This window comes from Oryzias melastigma, linkage group LG18 (assembly GCF_002922805.2).
Source record: "Oryzias melastigma strain HK-1 linkage group LG18, ASM292280v2, whole genome shotgun sequence".
In the NCBI taxonomy this organism is placed as follows: Eukaryota; Metazoa; Chordata; class Actinopteri; order Beloniformes; family Adrianichthyidae; genus Oryzias; species Oryzias melastigma.
The window spans coordinates 2,323,888-2,335,129 of record NC_050529.1 but is presented as its reverse complement, the minus strand read 5'-3'; the positions used below and the strand labels follow the sequence as shown (position 1 = coordinate 2,335,129).

General features: G+C 39.7%; 1 protein-coding gene across 2 annotated transcripts; it reads right to left on the bottom strand.

Annotated features, from left to right (window-relative positions):
• Window positions 1-560: 560 nt before the first annotated feature.
• Window positions 561-10,130, bottom strand: LOC112156350 (protein NLRC3-like). 2 transcript variants are annotated; one of them, XM_036216780.1, is made up of 10 exons: window positions 9,958-10,130; window positions 9,641-9,751; window positions 9,002-9,121; window positions 8,259-8,494; window positions 6,282-8,139; window positions 6,023-6,067; window positions 4,127-5,342; window positions 3,735-3,911; window positions 2,606-2,779; window positions 561-2,371 (listed from the first exon to the last, which is right to left on the bottom strand). In XM_036216780.1, the coding sequence occupies exons 1-7, from the start codon at window positions 10,101-10,103 to the stop codon at window positions 5,090-5,092; spliced, it is 2,769 nt and encodes a 922-aa protein (XP_036072673.1). In that variant the 5' UTR covers window positions 10,104-10,130; the 3' UTR covers window positions 561-2,371; window positions 2,606-2,779; window positions 3,735-3,911; window positions 4,127-5,089. The 2 variants fall into 2 exon arrangements, with proteins under 2 accessions (XP_036072673.1, XP_036072672.1); XM_036216779.1 differs by having other exon boundaries at window positions 561-2,779.
• Between the last annotated feature and the right edge of the window lie 1,112 nt (window positions 10,131-11,242).

The following is an 11,242-nucleotide window of genomic DNA, read 5'->3' as shown; positions in this document are numbered from 1 at the left end:
GTTTTTTAGTGAGGTTATTTCAATGTTTTTTTCTTTGTGTGTAAAATATCTACCTTCCATTACTGAGAGCAGTTTAGTTTCTGTAAAAAAATAAAAATAAAAAAGCTATTTGTTTCTGTTTTTCCTTTTCAATGTGCTTTTTAGCTGAGTAAATTCTTAGAATGAACAAACATTTTTTTGTCCTGTTATTTGAATATTATGGGTTTTAGTTTGGAAATTTTTAAAATAATTTTAAATCAGTTTAATTAAGGACTGAGGTCCACTACTGTATTCACTGAGATATCTGTTTTGTCTAGAGTACTAAGTGGAGACAACATAGTGTACTCCAATTATTTTATTTATTTATTAGTTTATTTCACAGGGACAGTGAACACCAATAGCATCGCTGCAATGCGCCAGAGTGAGTCTTTAATTGATTTGCAGCTGAAAAAAAACAGCTAATCAATTAAAGACCTACTATTTGTGATTGTAGCACTTATCTTTAAGTTTTTTCTGATGATGGAGGACATGTATAAGAAAATGAATGCCTAAATTTGAATTTCTGAGTGTTTATCTATTCAAATTAAAATCTGCTCCATTCTGATGCAATCACTCATAGACAAATAGATCCATAAACGTCTTTATTTTCTTCGTCTCAGCTGGAATCTGGATCACACTGTACAACTGAATAACTCTGAGATTACTTGCCGTTTTTGTTGCACCACTAATTTTAGTTTGGGGTTTCAAGGAGCTGTAAGCTAGTGAGAGAGTGTACACAAAGGGATGATGGGATATCAGTGGAGGCTTACATTGGCTCCAACAGTCCCGCCCATAACTCAGAGGTGAATTTCTAATGAACTCATTCTGCTTTAGAGAAACAATGGCCCAAAAAAACCACAGAGGTTTTTAATATTTTGGTTAAAACATCATTATCATAATTAAAAGACCACTTTGAAAATAAATCAAAAATGATCAGAGTGGGATTCTAAGGCATTTGTGACTCATTAAGGTTTAGAAATTATACTTTTTATACCTCAAATGTAAATTAGCTTTTTTGTTTATTTACCCTCTGACAGAAAAAAACATCTTTAAAATAAAAAGCAAGTAAAAACAAACTAATGCATTAACCTGAAACTGTTTTAAGCATTTTAAGTTTCTGCTACAAAGCAAAAACAGCAAAATTCATCCCGCATGGTTTTCTGACCCTAAGAAAGCTACCAAATGCAGAAAGATATCCAACATGCAGTGAAATAAATAATAATGACACAATAAATGATCAGATTTGGTTTATACACTGTAAATAAAAGTCTAAATAAATGCAGGAATTTATTCTCCTGTAGTAAATTTGACAAACCCAACAATCACCTAATTATTTTACAGCAGCAGCAAACACTGTCAAAGAAAACCACATTACCAAAAAAAAAAATACAAACAAATTTAAGCAAAGCATCTTTAAATGTGAAAGTTATTTTAGTGTCAAAAGCCTCCTAAAAAAGTCAGTTCAGACAAAGAACTGAAAATATCTCAGAGGAACCAAACTGCATTTATAGAAAAAAAATAAAAATGAGGATATTTGAACACAATAAAAGTCACTATATCAACAATTTGAGACGTTTATGTTTTAAAATCAAGATTTTTTTTAAACTCTGAAATCCACAAAAATAGTTTTGCATAACTAAAAATTTTCACTGTACATAAAAAGTATCACAATCTTATTTGTCTACACTCTCAAAGTTGATTTACACATTTTTAAAATGGTGAAACTGGATTATAAAGAACTATAAAAAAAAATTCAACACAGAAAGTAGTCATTTAAAAAAATACACTAATATATGAGTTATTCTGAGCAGAAAGTTTAGGAAATTGGCTTTTTTTTTCCCGCCAAAAGGGTTTTCGAGATTTCATGGAAGCAGGACAAGCCTTTCTACTACCCCTAGTGGAAATAGATTGAATTACAGGGTAGAAAACAAAGACTACATTATCAAATGAGCTTTGTAAGGAAGTTTGGATGTCTCAGAAATGCTTTTATCAAATTTGATTAATCAGATTTAATGAGAAAGTTGAGACTTTAAAAAAACAATTCACATATACGAAGCTTAGAGTGAGTTTAACTTGTTTTTTCTAAGATGTTTGCACAAAAATGTCTCAATAGTTTGTTGTTGTCAGACATCTGTAACATTTTCATCACTCAAATATTTGTGTTAATTTTACAAACTACGGGTTTAAAGCATCTTTCCAGAGTATGAAGTTGAAACAAAAGAACCACATTCCTCCTCTGACTCCTCCAAAACTCCCCTCTCCTCCTCCTTCAGTGGAACGGTCCAGAACATCTGCAGACAAACTGCTGCTCCACCTGATGGACCCTCAGACTGAAGGCCAACCCGGCTTCCAGCTGCACACAAAAGGAGATTCACATGAAGGATTGTTACTGCCAAGCATCAGCAGAATTAAAACAAACTTTATAACGAGTTTCATGTATCGTCTTAGTCTTTGAGTTTCTGATCTCCTCCTCTCATTGTGTCCAAACATCTCCATCTGTATTTATCTCCAAATCATCTGTTCTGCTGATGTTCCTTTCGCCGTGGTATTAACTGGGTTTATTTCAACATGGACTTCATCTACTGACCTCAGAGTCTCCAGTTCGTTGTGTGGACTGTTCACCAGACCACAGAGCTCCTGAACGTCTGAGGCCTTCAATCTGTTGAAAGGCATTTCCAGTTCTATCAGGTGGGACGGGTTGGACTTCAGAGCTGAGGCCAGAAGATCACAGCTGGTCTTTGACAGCCTGCAGTTCTCTAAACTGAAGTCACAAAGAAACAGGTAAACTTCTCCTCTGTTAGCCTCAGTGGGCTGAAGAGGCAGATGTGAATGAGGGACAGCAAAGGGACTCGAGACAAAACAATAAACCTGAAACCTTAAGCTATTGAGAAATGTACAGAGCTTATAACAACGATTCTGTCCTGATTATCACTCAAACAAATCATCTGGACTTTGGTGTCACTCAGTGATTGCTTTAAAGTCTCATTCCAATCACATTTTTTTAAAAATAATTCCAAGTATGACTTTGCCGTTTTTAGCCAAAATCTAAGACATATTTTGTGTCCAGCAGCAGCTTATTAGAAATACAATTCTGTCTTGTGGGTGGGACAGTTGGCTTAGAGAAACCCCGCCCCCTCCCCGTCGATCACACGCGAGCTTTCATCTCCAAGCTAGCATTAGCGGTGCAAAAACACACTATTGGATCAATCCAGTGGAACAGTTTTGAGCCACAATTGCAGTTTGCTGCAGCACGAGTGTTGAACAATCCTAATTTCTTGCACACCTAAACTTGAGCAGGTAAGGGCATGCACAGGGGGACCTTGGCACTCCCATTTCAGTTACTGAATCATTAGCCCGAGCTTTTTCAAGCATCCGGTTTTCTGATCCAACCGTATTTGAATTAGGAAATACTCAGAAAGGCAGCTTTAATCATAATTCAATTCAGTTTATTTATATAGCCCAATATAACAATACAGTTGTCTTAACGGGCTTCACATCGGTAATTGTACAAAAACATAAAGTCAGTCATGAACTTTAAACAAGCCGTAGGTGAGGTCCACTGACAAGGACAGAAGCACAGACCTGAAACCTGAAATCTCTCCCACTCCCCCAGAGGGGAGTTGGAAAGTGGGACAACACGTGAATTACACTGCATCAAACAGAGGCATGGAGAACTAGATGAAAAATAGATGACCAGTAACAGATGGAGAACTGACCCTAGAGTCTGGAGTCTGCAGTCCGGACTCTCCAGAAACCCACACAGATGCTTCACTCCAGAATCTTGTAGGTTCGGGTTTGAAGTCAGGTCCAGTTCTGCCAGATGGGATGGGTTGGACTTTAGAGCTGAAGCCAGAAGATAACAGCTGGTCTCTGACAAACTGCAGAACATCAATCTGAACCCAGACAAAAATAGGTATTAGAGAAAAGCGTGTTCAGCTTCAGAGCAGCTCTGCCCTTTAATCAACAAGCAAAGACCTTTCTCCAATCTTTGGGATAAAGCCTGCCCGTACATTTAAAAGGATAAAGAGTTCTTTATTAATATTGTGTAATTTGTTTTTAAATCGGACAACTTGAGGTCCTGTTGGACATCAGTTGAAGTGCCGCTGACCTCAGAGACTTGAGTCTGCAGCCCGGGTTCTCTAGAAAAGCACACAGATGCTCCATGCCTGAATCCTGCAGGCTGTTGTTACTGAGGTCCAGTTCTGTCAGATGAGACGGGTTGGACTTCAGAGCCAAGCCCAAAGAAGCCAAGCTGATGAGTGACAGTCTGCAGTTTATCAACCTGAGTCCAGAATAAAGTAGTCATTGGAGGAAGAAAAGAATTTAGAACAAATATGGTTTTAAATCGTTCAATTGTTAGTCAAATAGAAGAACAAGGACCTATAAAAACAGAAAAAACATTAAATTTTTACATGTATTAATTGATGTTTCTAAAAAAACATCAAGTCAATTGAATTCTGCTTTAAAGGAAAATAAATTTGTTTTGAAAATAGTTATTTTTTTCTTATTTACGCTTATTTGTGTACGGACTGAAAAGTCATTCAGTCTATAAAAACTTCGGAGTGTATAAGACCTTAAGAGTATAGGTGTGTATTGGCAATATGATACATTTCGCGATAAATCTAAAAACAGTACCAGATAATATTTCACAATTTTTGTTAATTATGACTTAACAATCATCCGAAGATTAATACATTTTTCACAAAAGTAAAACTAAAAAATATGTTATTTAATAATTAAAACATTAGGTACTGCAACAGTATCTCATAAACAAGTTGCTTTATCCTAGCAAATTCGGAATTTAGGAAAAATTGAAGTGGAAAACAAAACAAAGACGCTGAACAACATGTTGCTTTTAAATAATTCATTAAATATCACCTTGTTCAGAGTCTATAAGACCTTCAAAGCCTTTAGATATACATTAGTCATCCAAGCCGGACCTCCCCTTTTCCAGCTTGCTCTAGTACCCTTAGAAATGTCACAAGTGATAGTTTGGTAATTGATGGGGTTTCAGTGAAAGAGAATTTTCTGAGGATATTTCATCAGAGAAATTTTTCAACATCCCAAATAGTTACATTCTCAATATGTTCAGTCTCAGTCTAGAACTGACAAAGCAGATATTAACCAAACAGCAGCACCTCAGAGCCTTCAGATTGCAGTTTGGACTTTCCAATCCAGAAGACAGAACAGTCACTGCTGGATCCGACAGGATGACCCAGCTCAGATCCAGTTCTGTCAGATGGGATGGGTTGGACTTCAGAGCTGAGGCCAAAGCTTCGCAGTGAGTCTCTGACAACTCAAAGTTTGACCGCAAGGGTCCTTGTCTGTTTTGAAACATGCACAAATAAAGAAGTGAGCTCCCAATGTGTGGAAAAGCTACTTACCATTAAGATTTTGCTTTGATTGTTACATATCACACCAAAACATTAATTTTATTAAACAACACATTCTCATCCCCAAGTCGTTCCATGTATGCATTTGAATCAGCCCCCCTCCAAGTCACTTTTTGATGTTTTAGGTGTCCCCTACTCGTCGTTTTTTAATGTGCTGACTGTTCCTAAAATCAAGGGTCCACAACCTTTAGGACGCGGTACCAGATGTAGTACTGGATGTAGACTGGTTCTTGGGAAGCAACAAAACCTGGTGCTGGCAACCTAAGTCGCCAACAGACGGGGGTACCAGATGCGAACTAATACCAGACACTGGTGCGAACCAGGCCCAGATGCAGTACCGGACGCTGGTCCCATGATAGGATGCTCTGTGTCCCAGTACTAGACCAGTTCCAGTTCACGGCCCAGAGGCTGGGGACCCCTGATTTAATGGGAACTGTAAGCACATCAAAAAACGATGAGTTTGGGACACCAAAAACGTCCAAAAGTGGGGAGGGGTCCTTAAACAGACATCAATATGTGACGAGTTGGGAGTGAGGATATGTTGCATTAAAAAGATCATCTTCAAAGAATTGATTATTTATGAAGTTTATATTAAGGAATCCTGCTCTTACCTAAAGAAAGCTTTTGATACATCTGAAAAAGACAGTGACTGGAACCTGAAAAAATAAAGCAATTCATGGTATGTAGTGCTACTAATGAAACTGGCAAGAATTTCAAGAAACTTAAAAACATGTGTCTTTCTGATAGCTGAGAACTTGAAATGAAGGAAAGGAATTGTGAAGAAGACTAAATCTATCATTCAATTTTAAACAATGATGATTTTAGCATCTGATCAAAGTAAATTACAATGACAGTTATTTCTATACTGACGTGAACTTTCTGCAATTCCTCACAGCAGGTATCAGTCTCAGTCGGCCTTCATGTGTTATGTTGAACTTCTTGAAGTCCAACTCATCCAGAACCTCCTCTGACATCTGCAGCATGTAGGCCAGAGCAGAGCAGTGGATCTCTGAGAGTTTCTTCTTTGATCTGTTCTCTGACTTCAGGAACTCTTGGATCTCCTGATGAACTGAGAAGTCCTTCATCTCCACCAGACAGTGGAAGATGTTGATGCTTCTGTCAGGAGACATTTCTTGGGTCTTCTTCTCTTTCAAGCTTTTGGTGATTTTGTTAAAAGTCTTTTGACTCATCTCTGTCTGACTCAAAAGACTTCCCAAGAGTCTCTGGTTGGACTCCAAACAGAGACCATGAAGAAAACGAACAAACAAATCCAAGTGACCAGTGTGACTCTGCAGAGATTTCTTCATGATTCTGTTTAGAAACTCGTCTAGAGAAAGGAAACCTGGATCGTCTTTTTTTGTTGATTTAAAATTCTTCACAAAAAAATTCTTTGTTGATTCAATCTTTTTATTATGACCTGAGGAAATTCCCAGAAATTTCTCCACCACCTCTGTCTTCTTGTTGTTGTAACAGTGGATCATGTAAACTGCAGCCAGAAACTCCTGAACACTCAGATGAACAAAGGAGTAAACTGCTTTCTGGAAGATCTCACACTCTCTTCTGAAGATCTCAGTACAAACTCCAGAGTACAAAGAAGCCTCTGTGACATCCAGACCACACTGCTCCAGGTCTTCTTGGTAGAACATGATGTTTCCTTTCTCCAGATGTTCAAAGGCCAGCCTCCCCAGCTTCAGGAGAACGTCCATGTCAGCCTCTGTCAGCTCCTGTGGATTCTCTTCATGTTCCTGCTGGTATTTGTTCTTCTTCCTCTTTGTCTGGACCATCAGGAAGTGTGAGTACAAGTCAGTCATGGTGGTGGGAAGGTCTCCTATCTTTTCTGTGGTCATCATGTGCTCTAGAACCACAGCAGTGATCCAGCAGAAGACTGGAACTCCACACATGATGAAGAGACTCTTGGAGGCCTTGATGTGGGAGAAGACTCTGCTGGACAGATCTTCATCACTGAACCTCCTCCTGAAGTACTCCTCCTTCTGGGAGTCAGTGAAGCCTCGTACTTCTGTTACCCTGGAGACACATGAAGGAGGGATCTGATTGGCTGCTGCAGGTCTGGAAGTGATCCAGACCAGAGCTGAGGGAAGCAGATGTCCCTGGATGAGGTTTGTCAGAAGAACATTGATTGATGACTTCTGAGTGACATCAGACACCACCTGACTGTTGTTGAAGTCCAGAGAAAGTCTGCTTTCATCCAGACCATCAAAGATGAAGAGAAGTTTACAGACAGACAGCTGCTCTGCTGTGATCTTCTGGAAGGTTGGATAGAAAACTTGGATGAGAGTGAGAAGACTGTGCTGCTCATCTCTGATCAAGTTCATCTCCCTGAATGAAAGAGGAATCACTGCACTGATGTCTTGGTTCTCCAAGCCCTCGGCCCAGTCCAGAGTGAACTTCTGCACCAAGAAGGTTTTTCCAACCCCAGCAACACCAATGGTCAGAACCACTCTGATGGATCTTTGTTGGTCATTTAGTTCTTTGAAGATCTCATTGCATCTGATTGGAACATCATGAACGACCTTGGAAACTGTCTCCAGCTGCCACACCTCATGTTGTGTATGAACCTCTCCTCTCAGTCCCTCTGTGACGTAGAGCTCAGTGTAGATCGCGTTGAAGTGAGTCTCTCTTCCTTTTTCATCGGTTTCTTCAGTTATATTTTCATATCTTCTCTTCACACTGATCTGATGTTCATCTAAAAGTTTCTGCAGACGGACATCTGCTGAAAGACAAAGGAAAACAAACAAAAAGACACTTTTTAATGTCTGTTCAAGTCAGCACCAGCAGAAGATCCCTTTTCAGAAAAGGGTCCATCATCAGACAGAAGTTCTGCTTTACCTTTAATAGTTTTGTTCTGACTGATGGTCTGCCGTTCAGCTCTGCTTCTGGATCGGTCTATGCACTGTGGACATGAACAGAGTCCTGATGGATCAGACTGGTTCCAGTATGAGATGATGGAGTCTCTGCAGGTCTTATGTCTACAACTGGTAGAGACCGGATCCTTCAGGATGTGCTGACACAAAGAACAGCAGGACAAACATTCCTCCTGAGTAACTCCACCCTTCTTCTCCTGTCTGGGTTCATGAGGAAAAACATTATTTCACAATATAAAAAAGAAAAACACATATGATTCATTTGGAGAACAAGCACGTCCTCTTAGGATTAATCTTTTGGGATCTTAGGAGAACAAAAAGCAAAAGAGCTACATTCTGTTTGTGTCCACATACATCTGGTCTTGGCCTTAATGATTAAGCCTGTAACTGACACCGAAAGCTTTTTTTGGTCTCCTATTCATCTAAAAGGGAGACTTTGTGTAAATGTTGCTTTATCCTGTCTGTTGTTATTTAACTGAAAGACGTTTGATCACATCCTGGAGTTTAACTGCTCCAACGGATCATGGCAGCTTGGTGACAGACATACATAAAGTTGAGTGTCATCTGCAAAACTGGAATGAAACATTATCAATGTGAACTTATCTGACCCAGAAGGAGCATGAATAGGCTCAACATCAGAGGTCAAAAAATAAAACCCTGAGGGACTCCAGGATACATAGAGACTCTCTAGAATAAGTCGTCTCTTACGTTGGGTCTGACGGTCCAGGATCAGTTCTGAAGTTTATGGGTAAGTCTTTGGAAAGGTCACTCCTCATGGACACACAGCTGGAGGTTGAAGACTGGAGTCTGTAGGTGACCTGCTGACCTCTGAAAACACAAAAGATCCTTTCAGATTTGTAAACCCGCAGACAGTCTGTATCTACCCTTAAAGACAGTTGTGAGCAAGGCCAGGCACAAACTGCAATTATTAATTTTTCCTTCATGATCAATTTTTGAAAAGTTGAAACTTCCGTGTTTTGAAAAGGTTGCTACCTATATGTCACTAACTAGTCCCTGATTTTAGTCCTGAATGTGGAAGCCTGTAACGTAGATTTACATGTGTTTACTCTTGTTATTGGAAGTGACCGCTTAAACTAGGGGAACCGATTGGCTGATCTGATCAGAAGAGACTTGTTCATTGGGCAGCCAAATCTTTGTCCACTCACATTATACACAAACTTCAAATTTTAACATATATTTCTGTTTAAACTATTAAACTACCAATGTATTATTCATTTTCTTTGCCATATTCTATTGCTCAGTCTTATTGTATGGCAGATCTCCTCCCAGCGAGTTAATTGCTCTGACAGAAGAAAGATGAGAAGCTGAGTTTATGGCAGATCTTACGTTGGATCTGTTGGTCCAGGTTTGTCTCTGAAGTTTATGGGTAAATCTTTGGACAGGTCACTCCTTGTGGTCATGCAGATGGAGGCTGAAGACCGGAGTCTGCAGGCGAGTCTGCAAACACAGAAGGATCAGCACAGACTGGAAGAAGTTTGGAGGAGAACAGAGAAGCTCAATAGAACAAAAGATGTGAGATCTTCAAGACCTCAATTTGATAGACGTCTTCTCCATGTTGTCTTCAGCTCTCAAAAAAGACAGCTAATGTCTTTTCTGGTCAAACGTGAAGTTTTGAAGGAGTTCTACAGCAGAAATGTTCCTACCTTGAAGGTCCAGGATCAGTTGTGAAGTTGATAGGTAGATCTTTGGACTGGTCACTCTTTATGGACTCACATCTGGAGAGTGAGTTCCTAAGAATGTATCCTTTAGTCTCTGCTTCATCCTCTTCCCCTACGTCGCTCATCTTCATCTGTCATTTACAGTTCAGGAAAAAAAAAAACAAGTCGCTACAAAACTGTCGGTTCAAAGCAAGAAGACCAAGAAACGTTTGGGAGAAACTGGTCCACAAATGAGCAAATTCTTATTGACTTTGTGCCCAGAGTCTCTCACTATATGACCCCTATAATACGATATAGTGCAGGACTGTCCAGTTTTGGTGATTTTAACAAATCATTCAAACACAATGCACTCTGGTCTATATCTAGTAAACATTTATTCCTTCTGCTTTTTCACTGAGACTTCTGGGTGATTGTCGGGGAAATTGTAGATTTGAATACTTCAGTAAAATGGCCAACGCCCTATGTAGTGGACTTAGTTGTAGTGAGTAGTGACGAGATTCAGACGCAACCTGTTTTTCCACAAGAATACAACTCTGACAGGAAAAAAGAACAACTTGACCTGAGTCCAAACTACTTTTCTGTGAAATCGAGTTTCATGAACAGATCCTGTTTGTGCAGAAACATTCCACTCTCTTAAATCTCACGGATCTGAACCGTGTTCACTGCAGTTCGCTCAGTATGCTGTGTACACTAATGTGCACACTAACATGCTCGCTTACACTGGTGTGTACGTTCACATGCATGCTTACACTAATGTGCACGCTCACATGCGCACTTACAATGCTGTGAACCCTAATGTGCACACTCACATGCACACTTACACTGGTGTGAAACGTACACATGCACGCTTACACTGGTGTGAACCCTAATGTGCATACTCCAATGCACGATCAGTATGCTGTGTACACTAATGTGCACACTCACATGCACACTTACACTGCCGTGAACGATAGTGTGCACACTCACATGCATGCGTACACCAATGTGTAACCTATTGTGCACGTTCACATGCATGCTTAAACTGCTGTGTACATTATGTGCACACTTACATGCACAATTAACTGCTATATGCACTAACATGTACTCTCACATGCACAGCTACACTGATGTGTACTTTTTACGTGCACGCTTACACTGCTGTGTACAGTAACATGCACACTCATATGCACACTTACACTGCTCTGTACACTAACGTGCATGCTCTCATGCACACCTACAGTGCCGTGCACGCTCACGGAGCAGAAATCTTCCTCCTCCATGACAGTTCTCC